Raw genomic sequence first — 18,216 nt, 5'->3', positions numbered from 1 at the left:
TCCTAGGACTTTTCTCCTAGGGGGTTTTTCAACCCGGGGAGGCAGCCTTCTTGGGCTTAACTTATCACCCTCTTCTATACGTTAGATTAGTAATACGCTCGCTTAAAATGTTGATTCATAGCCGCAGCAAATTTAGCTGCTTATGCTATCGTGTATTATGTTGTGCTATCTGTCGATTTTCAGTGCTTTTCACTGCTCCTATTATTGTAAAGCTGCTTTGAAACAATTACCGATGTCCATCATTCATTTTTCAGACGAACATGTTTTTAGAAATTGTCCTAGATGTTTCCGTTTACAAAATGTAAAGTTATGGGTCCGCTCCTTCAAGTCCAAAAAATAGGCATCCATCCTTCACAAAAGTAATCCAAAGCAAACAGCGTCTTAGTCGCGTCCGCATTCAGATGAATGTGTCTCCATCCTCCGCATTTGTCATACGTCACAAGAAAAGTGCGTACACTACGCTAATAATGAATATGGACGCGACTAAGAGGGCGGCGTTACCAGAAGCTAGTTATTTTCGTTTAGAAAGTTTTCAATATGGATATTTCTACACACAAACAGGCACAGCTCTTTCCGAGTGGTCCTTGGCTCTTGGCCTACTCTTCTGACTATTCTCCTTCTTCCTGGTCAGGAATCTTGCGAGGAGCTCTTGGGCTTGGCCGGTTGATGGAGCGATGTTGCTTCCACTTGCGGATAAAGGCCCCAATGGTGCTTACAGGAAGATTCAGAAGTTTTGAAATACATCTGTATCCGATTCCATCAATATGTTTCCCAACGACAAGTTTGCAAAGGTTTTGGGAGTGCTCTTTGCTTTTACCCATCATGAGATGTTTCTTGTGACAACTTGGTAACAAATAATGATATGAAGAGTTTGGTTCCAAAATGAAATTTTTTGGCGGTAACAATTTAAAAAAATAAATGCACAGATAGGAAATATAATTACTTTCTAAATACTTATGGATTTCACCTGGTTCCTTGACTTCATGACTATCTTTGTTCTTTTTTCCTGTGTTATTTTAATTGCACATAACTTTATTTATGGACTTTAATGTTGTGAATTTTTTTTATTTGTTGATTTTTTTGAGTTGGTTCTGATTTCTGGTGGGGGTTTCATGTGAGTGGCCTCATTGAAAATGTATGTCCTGAAATTAATGTTAATGCGTAATACTTATTTCCCCCACTGTATTTTTATGCTACTTCAACTTTTCTTCAACTGCATTTTTTTTACCGTGTTCTCTTGCTCTATATTTACAAGACGCAGGGATTGTTCAAGATTTTGCATAACAAAAACCTAGATTGTTTAACAATGTTAAATCACACCTATTCATCTCGATTATAAAAACAGTGTGATGATAGTGAATATCTACAGCGCTAGAAATGGAAATAGTTGGTGGTTTGCCATGTACAGAATTTCAGAGAGGTCACGTTCATTGAATCGAGCGTTTATGTTCAGTCAGCAGTATTTCACTTTCCGTCGGCTCCCCAAGAGAGTCGCTCATGAACATATGGAGGTAATTTGAGTGAATTCTTTAGTGACAAAAAAAATGTAAAGAAAATGGACCTTGTGTTTGAATGAAGCTGCAAGACGTCTTAAGAGACTGGGTGGAGGTCTTCAAAATCATTCCCATCTCTCATGGTTTTCATCCTTAGCAGATATATTTCTTTGTAATTTTACTATGGTGAAGTTAAAAGTAAATGGGTAACAGTAAAGCTACACTTATCTTACGGTTTAAAAGGCTATACAAATATTTTAATAAACTTTAGTGTTGTACTTGTAATGAATGCATTAAAAACATATTCAGACATTTGCTTTGTGTTAGTTTTTATGTAGTCCTTTTCACCAAGACCTAATCATATTTCATTTACTCTTTCATCTTCAGTAAACCATTAAACCCAAACAAACGTAAAGCTGTAAAAACGTGATGGAGTTTATTTGTATTTTAGGCTCATGAGTCTGGGAATGTGTTAATGTTGGAGAAAGTGAGATGTGAGTTTGGCCACATTAAAGACATTCCTGCGTGTATGGTTCCAGGTAAAACATTAACGGGGAAAGCCACTTTCGATTGCATTTTCTAGAGCCCCCTTCTCCAAATCTTACCCTGGAGGTCCAGAGCCTGCAGAGTTTAGTTCCAACCTTGATCAAACACACCTGCGCAAGCTAATCAAGGTCTTCATGATCACTAGAAAATCACAGGTGATTAGGGTTGGAGCTGAACTCTGCAGTGCTCTGGACCTCCAGGGTAAGATTTGAGGAATCCTGTTCTAGAGCAACCAACTTCCTTTGAGAATTCTTGTTTGGATTTGAAGAGGCAAAAGAGCGAGTGTGCAGGTATCTATACTCCATTTTGTTAAACGGGACCACTTTGGATTTACATATTGACCTCTATGTGGTAGAATGATAGAAAACAGGTAAATATACCAATATGTTTCTGGGTGTGTACTGACACATCTTACCCCACTCTAGAAAATTCTAGACTTTATGCACATGTGCTAAACTGTTCGCTTCAAATGCTTATGTCTTCTGTATGCGAATGTTGATTCATACCAAAATGCTTTTTTGCAAAGTTGTGTTTGACACATGAAAACGTCTCAGGTTACATATATAACTTTTGTTTTCTGAGAAGGGAACGAGACGCTGTTGCTGCGTCCGAAACCGCCTACTTCATACTATATAGTACGCAAAAAGCAGTGGGCGAGGCGAGTAGTATGTCCGAAAACATAGTATTCGAAAAACAGTATGCGAAAAGTACCCGGATGACCTACTACTTCCAGTTAGATTTTGCAGTGTGCATACGATGGACACTTCACTATCCCATGATGCCCCGGGTGAGGAGTTATCCAACAAAGATGAAGAGGCATGCGGCTGTTTTTGCGCTGGAATGACATGGCGTGATGACGACTTTGGTCACATGATGTAGCAACATGGCGGATGAAGTACGTCCCAATCCCATTCATACTACCAGGATTCATACTATACAGTACCTACTGTTTTAACGGCAAGTAAGTAGGTACTTCATCTTATTCAGTACCTACTGTACAGTATGGGGTTTCGGATGCAGCCTGTGTCTCCCTTGCCATACTTCCTGCGTCTCTGTAACACCGTCTTTGGCAATATTTCAGATAGCGATATACTTCCTGACTCCCGCGACACCCTGTCTTAGTTGTTAAGCCTCACCATTTGGTTGAATTTGATAAACACATTCAGATGCACTTACTCAAAGTGTCACCGCAGTGACACAGCGCAAGTCCCTCGAAAGGGAACTTTAACAATGAATCTTAAAGGGAAACACCATGTAACCTTGCTCTCACTTGAAATGTGTCTCCACATTTAGTCCTTGAATTTGAGGGTATTGGACCTGGAAAGTCCTTGAAAGGTCCTTGAATTTGATGTTAACTATGGTGTGGGAACCCTGGTAATTAGTGTTTAGTGTTAAGTTAGTGTATTTAGTAAACGTGAGTGTCACTTTTATCATAAACCCTTTCGAGGTGTGTAAAGCAAGCACATATTTTGACATGACGCATGATGCACATAGGTTCACATGACGCAACAAACACATATTTTGACATGATGAGCCATACACATGAAACCCCCGAACACATATTTTGTCCCCCGAACACTGTCCTACTCTCTCCTAAACCACAGAGCATTTCATTTCCAAATTCTTATATACTGAACCTGTATAAATTATATTACAAATTATATGAACATTACAACAGATCCACTTTTCATAAAATAACCAGAAACTGAACTATATATTTAAGGCATGTTGCAGTGTTGTCAAAGCAATTCATACTAATCGACTCAAATTAAGTTTTATTTTATTGAAAATTTATTCACATTTTTTCCCCAGGTGGCTTTGTTTCACAACAGCTTTGTTCTTTCGGTAAAAACATTTACTTTTTTTAATCTTGAGTCACATTAGTGGTCACTAGTAATCGTGCAATGCATACGCCAACTTCCAATTTCTTGTGCATAGGCAAGTCCTTCCTGTTCACCCAACACGCCACAACTCTTCATGACGTTTTATGTATTGGTTTCACTTTTTTCTGTTTTTTATTTTACCATTGTGGGGTTAGAACATCTTTTTGTTACATAAAATGACAAAACCCAATTTTAATCCCAACTCAAAGCGACCATGGTTTAAAAAAATTGACAAAAACATGGGGATCTAACACCCAAGCCACAATAGCTTAAAGGTGACATAGAATGATTGAACGGGGTATTTATCCTTGTTCTGTGATGTGACATGTAGACAAATTTTTTTTGTTTGGGTCTGCCTTAGAAGCTTCCTAAAGACCTCTCTCAGATAGCTCTATTAGGGTGGGGAATTTTAAACAAGTGGTTTTGCACCTATTTGGCTCCCCCTACTGGCTTAACTTGCAATCTCATTACTGATTGGCTGACTTTGCTGCCACTCAAAAAATGTAGCCAATTATTTTAAAGTGAAGGGGCAGTTAGATGCCTGTGATGTCATAAGCATCAGTTTTTCAGATTGGGCTGTTTTCTGGCTGACATTTCTAAAAGAGGAATTTCTAAAGACTGAGATGTTTGTGAATGCGGGTAGACTACCATTATTCAACAAAGACAATGTAAAAATGTTTTTTCATTCTCTGTCCCCTTTAATAAATAAAAAATAATAATACATAAAACGACACGAAAAGATGCACTGCATCAAGTGAACAGGAAGGACTGGCGTATTATATGCACCCAAAATTGGAATTTGCCAATATGTATTGCACGACTTTACAGACTGCATGTTATTTATACACACTTCATGAGAATGGTTTTGGTATAGCAGTGCCACTATATGTACAAAGCAAAACACAAACATAGATACAAGTTGTTGGTTTCTGCATTTAAAAGTTGTATGTACACAAAACTTCAGAAATACAAAGATTCCCAAGCGATTGTTTTTTTTTACCTTCTATCCAGCAGAAGGAAGCTCTGTAAAATCTGCCCGTCCATTCAATCGCCAGCTGTTTATCATCACACATCTGACAATCTTGCTTTTCTATACACAAAACAACACACTGTACACAAAAACAGAGTAATGGACAGTTGCACAGTTTTAACCATTCAATACAGAACTCTTCTGAATATGTAGCTCTGTATTCACATTGCTATAAAAGTAACTGTCCTTTGTTTAATAAGTTTAACTAATCATCCTTCCAGTGGCACAGGAATTTGTTTAAAAAAGAAAAAAAAGTTTACAAGTATATAATGTATGATTCATGATATGAGATATATCATGTCTGTCATGTTATTTCCTGCAGTTGAAAATAAAGTTTTATTTGCTGCGTGACAAATGTATAGCACAAAGTTATACATCACAGATGGCACTAAATATGTTGATTATATAGTGGTGTCAAGTTTCCTCATACATCTTGTACATACATCTACTGTATTAAGCATCAGCCAATCAGCTGACTGAATCCAGTCACAGTAGGTGTTATGCTATAGTGAGATGGTTGGTCCGCTCCCTAATGTCCACAGATAACAGACGGTCTATCTTTCTGGTGGCATCTGGTAGAGAAGAGCTCCTGACTTTTGACCTGAAGAGGTTTGACACGTAAAACACCTGGAAATTACAAGAAACGTGGTAATTGGTAAATGTGACCCCCTTAATAAATATTTACAAACGTAATTCATAAATAATGTGTCATGCACAAACAGGTTAAGGCCACTTGCTTTGACCGTTTGCTGTGACAACTTATTCATTACAGCCAACACATTTACACATTTCTTACTGTGGTTTAAATGCCCAAAAACCTTTTAAGGACAAATGTTGATATTAGAGATGCACCGATATATATCGGCCAATAATTGGTTTTGGACAATAGACATGCACCGATATATCGGCCAAAAATCGGTATCGGATGATAAAAGCAATTTTTACACTATTGGCAATCGTCATGCTTGATATAAAATACAGGAAAGATGCAAACAACTTTGAAGTTATTAAGTGTAAAAAATTTGGTAGCAAATTCTTTTCATTACAGCAAAGTCTGTAATCCTTAAATGTATTTTTCATGGCTAAGTTTTGTAAACTTTTTTAACCAAGCATTCAATTAATAATGATCTTACCACCATAACAACGGTGGTAAAATGGACGGCCAAATGCAGAATCAAAGTTTATCACAAGTGACCTCTCCATAGATCATCGGCAAAAGTAAATGTAGAGATTGTGCACAGTGTCATTCACACAAATACAAAACACCATGTGACAAATGACATGACAATATGTTATAACACAAAAATGTAACATAATACAACCTAATGTATGTAACTGGTAAAAAACATAAGATGAAACAATTATTTAAATTAAATATCAGCAAATGTCATGCAGGGAATTATGGGAATGTCCCTTTTACCGTAAATTTTAAGGGGGCTTGTATTTCTAACTTACTGAAATCACAATTTTAACAATATTTTACCATTAAATTATATGAATTGTAAGAAAATTATGATTTATTTTGAGCATTAAATAATTCAAAGGACCGAAGTGAATAATTATTCCGCTTATACCACGGTTACCACAAAAATCTGGTGCCTATATTTAAGACATTTGACAAGTTAGGTGTGCAGTTTACAGAAAAATAATCAACACCCATAGAAAATCTTTCAACCAATCAAAATAAAGCATTCAACAGCCCCGTGGTATAGTTGTATATAATGTATAATCCCATTGAATATTACATATTTACATCATAAAAGTAAGGAATAATTGACGACGGGCCATTGAATTATTCAAAAATAATGTACACCTGTTATTACACTGTGGGTGTGCATTATTTTCAAATAATTTAAAAGACCCGAGTTAATTATTTCTCTTATACACTGAAAAAAGCTTCATTCAATTTACTTGATGTTTTTAAGGTTGCAATGAATTTATTTAAGCTACATTCAAACAAAAGTTTTTTTATTTTATTTTTCAATTTTTTTTTGTTTAAATCTAGCTTAAATAAATTTATTGCAACCACTTACCTGACATTTGACAATTTAGGTGTGTGGTTTACAGAAAAATAATCAACACCCATAGAAAATCTTTCAACCAATCAGAATAAAGCATTCAACAGGCCCGTGGTAATATGTGATAATTAACACCATTCATTTAAAAAAAAAAAACCCATACATTTTACTTTAATTTATCGTATATAATAAAATTTTATGTTTTGTTTAAGGAAAACACCACTGTTTTTCAATATTTTACTATGTTCTTAATAAGATGAATTTATACATTTATACAATTATATTTAGTCCACTTTAATAGGTGTTTTACCATCAAAATAAAGTGTTATCTCTAATGCCAATAAATCACAAAAAGCATATATTTAATAATATATGTACAGAGTGTTGTCATTGCACTTATTTAAGTATAAGAGACTTGTTCTTACAGTGCAGTACGACACGAGAGCTCCCTGAACAAAGCCTGCGAGTATGTCACTGGGGTGATGTTTATGATCGGAGACGCGTGACAGTCCGGTGTAAAACGCCATCATGATCAGGGTGAACTGAAGGAGCGGTCTGAGAACACGAGCACCTCGCCAGGACAACCGGGAGTGCAGGTACAACTACATGATCAAAGACAAAACTCATTAAACAATCACAGACAAGCACTATTATAAAGACACAGTAAGTTTGTAAGTAATGAGCCATATGTAATGCACAAATACTTACAGCTAAATACAGCATCGTGTACATGGAGAATGAGGCGTGGCCAGAAAAGAAGGATTTCCTATTTATAATCATAAAGGAAATTATGTTTTATTATAATCATGATTTATTCTCTGTCAACAGTCAATATATAGGAGAAAATATTTTAAAATAAAACACATACAACAAAGAAACACATGTTGTGTGTTCATTTTTGCATTTCAGTTCAGATTTCGGTTTTATTGATGGTGAAACATTTATGACATATCTTTAATGAACATCTAATGGCTGCATTCATATATGTTCTGTGTGTGATGGTTATAACATTTTTCACTTTGACTTTAAATGTGCAGTGTGTAATTTTTAAAAGAATCTCAACAGAAATGCTAAATAATATACAAAACTATAATATACGTAACTATAACCGTTATGTTTTATTACCTTAGAATGAGACGTTTTTATCTACATACACTTACATGGAAGGCGCCATTTTGTGCCGCCATGTTTCTACAGAAGCCCTTAACGGACAAACTTTTTTTACTAAGTTGTCTTCGACAATGACATGTTTGTCCGGTGGCGGCTACCGTAGCTTCTCTATGCGTTTCAAAAGCAAGGCGTGATCAGTGAACTGAGCCATTGGTTGCAATACACAACCTTACCACTAGATGCCCCCAAAATGTACACACTGCACATTTAAACTGTAATTTTTGTATTTTTCATAAAAATAAAATATTTTTTAATGGACTCAAATTAATTTTACTTTGAAAAGACAAACATGTGATGAGCTTCTGGTTGTTACAACATGTCTATAGTTACTCGGTTATGACACTTGTGTCACTTTGAGGGGTAATAATGACTTTAAATATAGAAATTAAAATTAATAGAAATTCTTCTGAAATTTTCTCTTCTAATAATTTCTAGCATTATTTGTACACAGTTTGCATTGTATTTGCTGTAGGTATTATAAATATTTTAGTGTGACTTTAAGGCTCATCCCTTGCAGAAGTCAAAAACATGGGAAACATGGTTTTGGAGTTTTCTAACGAAACTCATGTAAATGATACATTTTAAAGAAATATGTGCACATCTTAGGCAAACATACCGAGCCCCTTAGGTGACTTTGGAGTAAAAAAAATCTAAAGTTTAGTTTCAATTTTCACTTGCGCGTGCGCACTTGAAAGGGAAAGTTTCACGTGCGCATGCGATAGTTTCACGTGAACGCGAAAGTTTCACATGAGCACGCAAAACTAAACGTGGTAGTTTCACGTGCGCATGCAATGACTAAACTTTACTTAATTTTTGCTCCATGTAAAATTAAAATAAAGGTAAACCGGCAGACTACTATTTTTGGTTGCATAGAAAGTTTAATAAATCAACATTGTAACCAACAAATGGTTTTTAACACATTATAAACTTGTTTGTCGGTTTTACTAATTTCACATACATTTTATGCAAAACATATGAAAATTTACATTTAAAACCCTTGTTTTATATTAAATAGCATGTTTTTGCACATGTGAAACTCAAGCACATAAAATATATATCATTTTTGTATGTTTTTTTCCCACAGTGTAATTTTTATTAAAAAAATTACTTTGGTTGGTAAAATGTGATATTTTTTATCTTAAATTCTCTCACTTTTTGAGGTGAAAAAAGGTAAAAAGTATTACTTAAATGGATAACACCTAAAAAAACTTACATTTCACTTAAAGTGAGAAAATTTGCGAAACATTTATTTTTACATTTTTAGGCATTACAAATGTCACAATCGACCCGTTTTAGACACTTTTATGCAGGTATCCGCGGGTAAACCGACCCGTTGCAGGACTCTGCTTAAAAGTATCAGAAAGTTTATTTGCCTACTTATTTTGTTACATAACAAGTGCTCAAAGTATAAAGGAAGTCCTTATTTGGGCACTTCTCTTGGAATAGCGCACACACCAACCTAGGGCTGACACAAAATGTAGCGTTACAAGTAAATCTGATGAAACTAAAGACTCTTCTGAGATACAAAGGTTGTAATACTACCCTATATGTACTTAAGATTAACATGAAATTAGCAGAAACAGTTTGTGTTAGGTGACCTTTAAGAATATACAGTAGGTCATACTGTACCTGGCTTCCTGAATTTTCCCATCATCTCCCGTGCACCTGTACTCTGTGATGTAACCAAGGGAACAATTGACTGACGTCAAATCCGGCTGGCACACATCCAGGAAGTGAGGTCGTAAGCGGCCCACAGAGACTTTAGCAATATCGGTGAATGACTGACTGACCGCACAGCCGAACATGAACACACCAACTTGCTTGTAGAGAGCAGAGATGTATGGGTTTCCGACAAACGTGTTGGAGCTTTTATGAAGGTAGCGAATTCGGTAGCTCTCACCTATTGTGATCTGGAAATGTCAAAGGTCAGAATTGTCTAATCAAATCTCATACCGTTAATCAAAGACAAGTTTAATCAAGATCAGTAATGAACAATGTAACTCGAAAATTATCATTTGTCTAAAATATTTTTTGGTAAAATGTTTGGATAGAAAGCTTGTGCTTTGAAGTCCTCTTGGTTTGATATGTTAGCATCTAATGTCATTCATACATTTTACAATAAGATTGTATTTGTTAACAATGATTTAATGCATTAGCTAACATAAACTAACAATGAACAATACTTCTACAGCATTTACTAATCTTAGTTCATGTTCATGTAAATAAAATAAGTAGGGCTGTCAAAAGATTAATCGTGATTAATCGCATACAAAACAAGTTTGTTTGTGCATAATATATTTGTGTGTGTATTGTGTGTAATTATCATCTATACATGTTGAGAGGTCAGAGGAGAATGGGCCGACTGATTCAAGCTGATAGAAGAGCAACTTTGACTGAAATAAACACTTGTTACAACCGAGGTATGCAACAAAGCATTTGTGAAGCCACAACACGCACAACCTTGAGGCGGATGGGCTACAACAGCAGAAGACCCCACCGGGTACCACCCATCTCCACTACAAATAAGAAAAAGAGGCTACAATTTGCACGAGCTCACCAAAATTGAACCGTTGAAGACTGGAAAAATGTTGCCTGGTCTGATAAGTCTCGATTTCTGTTGAGACATTTAGATGGTAGAGTCATAATTTGGTGTAAACAGAATGAGAACATGGATCCATCATGCCTTGTTTCCACTGTGCAGGCTGGTGGTGGTGGTGTAATGGTGTGGGGGATGTTTTCTTGGCACACTTTAGGCCCCTTAGTGCCAATTGGGCATTGTTTAAATGCCATGGCCTACCTGAGCATTGTTTCTGACCATGTCCATCCCTTTATGACCACCATGTACCCATCCTCTGATGGCTACTTCCAGCAGGATAATGCACCATGTCACAAAGCTCAAATAATTTAAAATTGGTTTCTTGAACATGACAATGAGTTCACTGTACTAAAATGGCCCCCACAGTCACCAGATCTCAACCCAATAGAGCATCTTTGTGATGTGGTGGAACGGGAGCTTCGTGTCCTGGATGTGCATCCCACAAATCTCCATCAACAGCAAGATGCTATCCTATCAATATGGGCCAACATTTCTAAAGAATGCTTTCAGCACCTTGTTGAATCAATGCCATGTAGAATTAAGGCAGTTTTGAAGGCGAAAGGGGGTCAAACACAGTATTAGTATGGTGTTCCTAATAATCCTTTAGGTGAGTGTATATGCATGCGTGTGTAAAATAATTACACACAGTGCATACATATATATCATGCAAAAACAAACTTTTATTTTGTATGCGATTCATCTTTTGACAGGCCTACAACACAAGTTAAAAATAAAATAAAAATCTTGGAAAAATAGGCAGGATTCTCTGCTCTCAAACGCCAGGGGTGTGTCTTCACTGAAACCACACCCACTTGCGGGAAAGCTGATGTCTCTTTCAATTTTCAAATAGCGCTACAAACTGCATGGATGCAAGCAATTATGTTAGGGGCGGGGCATTGAGCCACCCTTTCAACACAGCCAAAATAATCCTGAACTGAAACTCCACAATTCAGTACTACATAGTTCACAGTCTTTGTAATGTGCAATGCATTTCTAACATTTATAATGTGTTTAGAAACAATTCTCTGAAATGACTTTACAAAGTCTTTAACTGCCATTACCAAGAATTAATAAGTGCTGAGAATCTATATGGTTCAATGTTGGTTCATGTTACTTAAAACATACCAATACAACTCTATTTTTTAAATGTGACATAAGTGTCCAAATACTTTTTGGGCCCGCACTGTATATATTTTTCCTTAAAGATCTCCCAATAGTATAAACGCAATAAAACGGACTTACAGAGAGAATGACGATAAGCATGCCGGCCGCTGACAGAACGCCATCGCTGATGGTGTCTCTGTGTTTGGCAGGATATTTGATGGACTCATCTGAACAATAGAAACCACGTCTGTAGGGTTTCACAGCTCCAGACTCTATAATCAGAAACGGCAGGGCTGCTACAGGCACAACGAAAAAGAGAAATCATCAGTTAAGGGGTGCAATATGGGGGTTTGTTGTTAAAATATGATATACCCTCAGAGCCATTCAGATACCAGAATGTTATAAAGACTTGAAGGGCGAGTCCTCTGGATGAAATAAGATGGATGGAATTATTACACTTCACTTTAGTTTTGAAAGTGGTGAATATGGCTTAATAGTTAATATGCTAATTTCCTAAAGAGAAGGCAACAATAAGCCAGCAGTATTTATCATTTAAGTGGCTTCATGTTATAGTTCAAAAAATGTTGCTGTAGTTATGCAGCTATTTTCCAGTAACTTACTGTAGATTTAAACTTACACTGTAAAAAATTTGCTGTAATTATGCAGCTGGTTGCCAGTAACTTACTGTAGAAGATAAAGACTGAAAATGTTTCATGTTTATTTAACTTTGAACAAACTATTGCCAGTAATAACATAAATATAAAATCTACAGTAAGTTACTGGCAGCTAGTTGCCAGTAATGAATAATACCCAGTAATACTGTAATTTCTACAGAATTTTTTTTACAGTGCATGTTATTTACTGGTAACAATTTGTTTAAAGTTAAATGAACCTTAAACATTCACAAGTCTTTATCTTTTACAGAATAAAACTATAAAATAACAGCCTCATGCAAAGCATTCTGGAAACAAGAAATCTTCAACCTTTTTCGTTTTTTTTTTCTTCAAAAATTTTGTTTCCCAGAATGCTTAGTGTTTTATTATGTAAAAATAAAGACTTGTTCATATTTAATGTTCATTTAACTTTGAACAAACTGTTGCCAGTATATTACATAAATGTACATCTACAGTAAGTTACTGGCAAACAGCTGACAGTAATACTGTAATTTCTACAAAAAAAAAACCATGTATAATCTGAGAGGCAAAACGAATTGTTTTAGGTAGCAAAACGTGTTATCTCTGTATTATCTTAAACAACCTGATCTCACAAAGGTCCATGGTATAGTCAAGGAATATTTTTCTCAGTTATTCGTGTCACGAATCACCGCATTTTTCCGTGTCCGTACCACAGACTTTCTTTTCCGTGTCAGTTATTCAATTGTTTCTCCAATTTTCCCATTTTCACTTCGGTTTGGGTGAATTTTTTTCCGGATTTTTAAACAATTGTCGGCTGACGTTAGGGTAAGAGTTGGGTTTAGGTCATTTTATGTAACAAAAAGTCGTTCTAGCCCCAAACCCAAGCGACAATGGCATAAAATGACATGACAATAGTGCAGAAGTTTTGTTTGGGCAAAAGTACTTTAATTTTAAAAACTTGTAAAAGCTTTAAGATCTAGTGAGTGTAAGAGGAACTTGATTCTCACATTTCATGAGCACCATAAACATCTAAATGGAGTGCTGAATGGAGAAAGGAAGCAGATGTCAAACCAAGAGTAGTGAGGTATGTAAGAAATGTGGAATAATATAGCATAAGTGAAAAATGAGAGTATGGACAGGACAGGGAGCTTGTATAGTTTTCTGATAACTTGATTTTAATATTAAAATTCATATCCTGCGCGTTATATCCTTCATTATCCAGCCAACAATCATTCGAAAGTGTGTACAGTACGTTTGTTGGGAAATTATCTTATTATATCCTCATTTTCTTGTTTAAAATTAAAATTTACTCCAACCAGTCACGATAGTGACCGTAAAAAAGATTTCTAAAACTTAAAAAATTTTATCGAATGTTGTTTCGGTCCATTTCCTGCACACTGTAAAAAAAATCCGTAGAAATTACAATGTTATTGCAGCTGGGTTGCCGGTAATTTACAGTAGATTTAAATTTATGTTATTTACTGGCAAGAGTTTCTTCAAAGTTAAATACATTTTAAATATCAACAAGTCTTTATCTTTATAGAATAAACTACCCAATAACAGCCAGAAATCATCATCAACCTTTTTCTGTTTTTTGCTTCAGATTTTGTTTCCCAGAATGTTTTGCTTGATGCTGTTTTTTTAGTTTTACTCTGTAAACACAAAGACTTGAAAATGTTTAATGTTCATTTAACTTTGAACAAAATGTTGCCAGTAAAAAACATCAATTTAAATCTACGGTAAGTTACCGGCAACCCAGCTGCAATTTCTACGGAATTTTTTTACAGTGCACATATGGAAATAATAAAGGGTCTCAAATAAATATGTGCAGTTTCTTATGGATGGTGCAAAATGTCACAGGACCAGAGTGCTTTAATTCCTGTTTGAACCACGAGAAGAGGATGGCTGCATCAAAGCCCAAAAACAAAGGGTTATAAATGTACACTGTAAAAAATTCTGTAGAAATTACAGTATAACTGGGTATTACTGCCAACTAGCTGCCATTAACTTACTGTAGATTTTACATTTATGTTATTTACTGGTAACAGTTTGTTCAAAGTTAAATTAACATGAAACATTTTCAAGTCGTTACCTTCTACATTAAGTTACTCGCAAACCAGCTGCAAAATTACAGCTATTTTTATAAGTGAACGGGGCTCATTATCGTTTTGGTTACAAACATTCCTCAAAATATATTCCTTTAAATTAATACAGGTTTAGAGTGAGACATTTTTGGTGAATTTTTGTGAAATTTAACAACGATTCTTTAAGGTGTCTAGTATTAATATATGAGTTCACAATTATTTAGTTTTGTTGAGTGGTCATGGAATGAGTAAACATGTTGATGGCAAAAATAGTGACAGGTGGGATAAGACAGTACATAACATTTACAGTACTACACTGTAAAAAGTAAAAGTTGGATCAACTTAAAAATTACTTTGTAAAAATTTGAATCTTAAGTTATTTAACCCTTTAACTGGCGCAGCCCTTTTTGAGTGGGGGGTTGGTGAAAAGGTGATATACACCTTTAAATTAGTATAACTCTGGCCTTTTTTTGGTCTAGAAGCCTAATTTTGGTTTTAATTTTGGTAATTTTTTGTTTTAAAGAAGACACAACGTTTTTTAGGGAAGTGTCTGGAGGTGAAAATATTCATTTTTTTAAAGCAGTTTACATTTATTTGTAATAAATAAAAATGCAATTGTATTATTTTTAATACATAAAATTGTCAAAAAACTGAGGTTTGTTGCATACTTGTGTCACAAATGAATAAATTACAGTTACTGCATTATTATTACTGCTAAAAGGTTTTGAAATATGAAAACTACATTTAGACCTTTCCAACAATATATAGTTTGTCGTGATAGATTAACATTTACAAAGAAAATATTGAAATAAATGTATAGGTGTCCCGCTCACGGGACAGCGCCAATTAACGGGTTAAACTAAAACTTTGTCACTTGAGGTAAAAAAAGGATATTTTTTTATTAAATTACGCTCTTATTTTCAAGCCAGCATTGGGTCAATAATGGAAGAGCCCAGCCTGCTGGTTTGAGATATAACCCATGCTGGGTTGTTTCAACACAAAATCCTGGGTTATTTTAACCCAATGTTGGGTCAAATATAAACATTTTAACCAGCTGGGTTCAAATTAACCCAGCTTTTTTTGGTAACACCTAAAATATTTAAACATTTTTTAAGTTAACATTTTCACTTAAAGTGTGGAAATTTAAGTTGAAAAAACTTTAATTGGTAATGCCTATACAATTGAAGTCATTTTTTAAGTTGATCTAACTTAACATTTTTACAGTGTATACAGTTGCAGTATTAGTGAAGGTTGCATTGAAGTTTCACAATGACAAAGTTAAAGTTAGTATTGCACTAAATAAAAAGTTCACAATTGTATTGGCATTAACTAACATTAACAAATATTTAAAAAATGCTGAAAAACGATATAGTAAATGCATTAGATAACAAAGTAAACGTGCTAAAATGTCAGAATCACATTATCCCACCCGTAACAACTTTCACTGACCATAAAACAATTTTTTTTTACATATTTTCCATAAAAATTATTATTGATTACTTCAGAAGGTTATAATGACACATCTTTTGGAAATTTTCATGTCTGGGAAAAATTTTGGATTAAATGGGTAAGGTAGGTATGATTTCAAAAAGGGCAAAATGAAAAACAAAATAGACAAAATAATAAAAATGTATAAATGTAATAAAAAATATAAAATAATAAAAAAGATTTTAGTGGTAAAATTTTTAATTCATCTGCCAGAAGTTACAGCACACCAGACGATCTGAGGTATCCCTCACATGAACAATAGAGGCTTAACAAAAAACACTTAATATCAGGTAATGGGAAATAAAATATGTCAGCGAATGCTAAATGACTTACCAAGAAACAAGCAGAAAAGGTCCAGTCCGACCATCAGTCGATTTCTTCTGTAATCTTTGCAGTCATTCTTGTTATTCAGTCCGTTGCTGCTGTCTGCAGTCATGGCTTTCTCCACCAATAACTGTTGCATTTATTAACCTTGATTATCACTAAAGACTAAAATCTAAAACAAAAACTCACAATTAAACTCAAACTGAATGCAATGTATTCTCCTCCTAGCTGAAAACACGACGACGTGGTTTTGCTCTGTGACTTTGAGGGCTAAACACTGCACTAAACTAACAGCACTCCAACAAACCCTCTTTTCCAAAACGACAAAAACCGAACAGCCCCTCCACCCCCTCTCATTGGACTTAACTCAAACCACATGGTGTCCATTAAACCAACCAGGGTTTGTAAACCTGACAGCTTACAAAACTGAGACTCTCCATGGCACATCTGGAATTGTGTGTTATATGCATACAGCAGGTTTAGGTCTCAATGTTATCTGAAGTAATCAAATAACACTGTCAACATTAGCAGATGCTGTAAAGCAACCTGCAACTCATTTTAATTCACATTATATCTCAAATTATGAATCACACTTGGGGTTACAACCTTTGCGTCAGGCCTTTAATCGACAAGCCACATTGCTTACCGCACTATTTGTAAGCATCCGTTTTGTATTGTGTCTGTTTTTTAAATGTTGTGTGTGTTCTGTGGGTGTAAAGTGATGGAGGAACCTATTAGCAACAGAAAAAGTCATGTATGCATGCGAGACCTTCTCATATGAGTATGGCAAATGGAATTTACATCACAGTTAAGGGGTCAAACATTTCTGCTGGGTTGCATGTGATGTCACAGATGTTTGCACATTCTGGTTAAGCCATCATGTCATCCCGTTCAGTGGTTTTATTGAAATTCTTTTCTAGTTTCAGATGTTTTTGAAAGAGGCCGTCACAAACCTAAAAGCCAGACACTAAACGAAACCAACAAAAAATTTAAATACTAATATATCACTGCAAACCTTGTTAGTTGCTTCATAAAAGGTGTCACATATATCTTCTTAACCCTTGTGTGTTGTTGGGTACGTTTTCATCCACTATGGGGTGCTTTTGAGTCTTAATTTGGAATTGAGTCTGAGTCTTTCTCTTCAGCAAATGGAAAGATTTTTGGTGACAATTCTTAAATGAAAACATATTTTTGGAAAATGCTTTAAATTTTTTTAAAGAACTCAACAATGCACCGTGGTCAAATTCACTACCCATTCTTGCTGTTCGGGATGAAAACATCCACTAAGGCCCTGTTTACACTAGAACGCTCAAGGGTGAAAACATAAAAATATTTTTTCGGATGTGCCTTTCGTTTACACGGCGACGGCATTTTTGGGGCTTAACTCATTCACCGCCATTGACGAGTTAATATTTAACTAATAAATATGACTTTCTGGACGAATTTTAAAGTGAAAGTGTAATACCGCTTTTATCCACTAGATGTTGTTTATAATGAAAGTCACACCGAATTCATCAAAAACGGAAGTTAAAAAGATTTAATGATTGATTTTAAATGCCTTTATGTTCGATAGTCATTCTGAGTCTGATCTCTAACATAAATTCCTTTACAAAAACGCAATTTTTAAAGCTTTTTGCTCAAAATGTTGTATTTTTGAAGAGAAATATCGATATTTCAGTGGTTAAATTAAGTAGAAAAAGTACATTTATAATGAAAGGTTTTTTCCCCATTTTGTTTGTTTGTTTGTTTGTTTATTGTTTGTTTGAAAGCAGAGGGTGTGTTCTTTAATTTGATATAATTTGTATGTTTATATATTTATAGAAGATAATTTTTCCTGCAAGGAAT

At 35.0% G+C, this 18,216-nt stretch overlaps 1 protein-coding gene across 1 annotated transcript; it reads right to left on the bottom strand.

Annotated features, from left to right (window-relative positions):
- Nucleotides 1-4,674: 4,674 nt before the first annotated feature.
- Nucleotides 4,675-17,550, bottom strand: LOC129443142 (phospholipid phosphatase 3). The gene is made up of 6 exons (XM_055203572.2): nt 16,381-17,550; nt 11,979-12,136; nt 9,770-10,050; nt 7,679-7,736; nt 7,396-7,572; nt 4,675-5,579 (listed from the first exon to the last, which is right to left on the bottom strand). Exons 1-6 carry the CDS (start codon nt 16,508-16,510, stop codon nt 5,451-5,453), a joined length of 933 nt encoding a protein of 310 aa, XP_055059547.2. The 5' UTR covers nt 16,511-17,550; the 3' UTR covers nt 4,675-5,450.
- Nucleotides 17,551-18,216: the final 666 nt, after the last annotated feature.

The sequence above is a fragment of the Misgurnus anguillicaudatus genome, chromosome 2 (assembly GCF_027580225.2).
Source record: "Misgurnus anguillicaudatus chromosome 2, ASM2758022v2, whole genome shotgun sequence".
NCBI lineage: Eukaryota > Metazoa > Chordata > Actinopteri > Cypriniformes > Cobitidae > Misgurnus > Misgurnus anguillicaudatus.
Note: the sequence above shows the minus strand (reverse complement) of the source record. Positions and strands in the feature narration are given on the sequence as shown.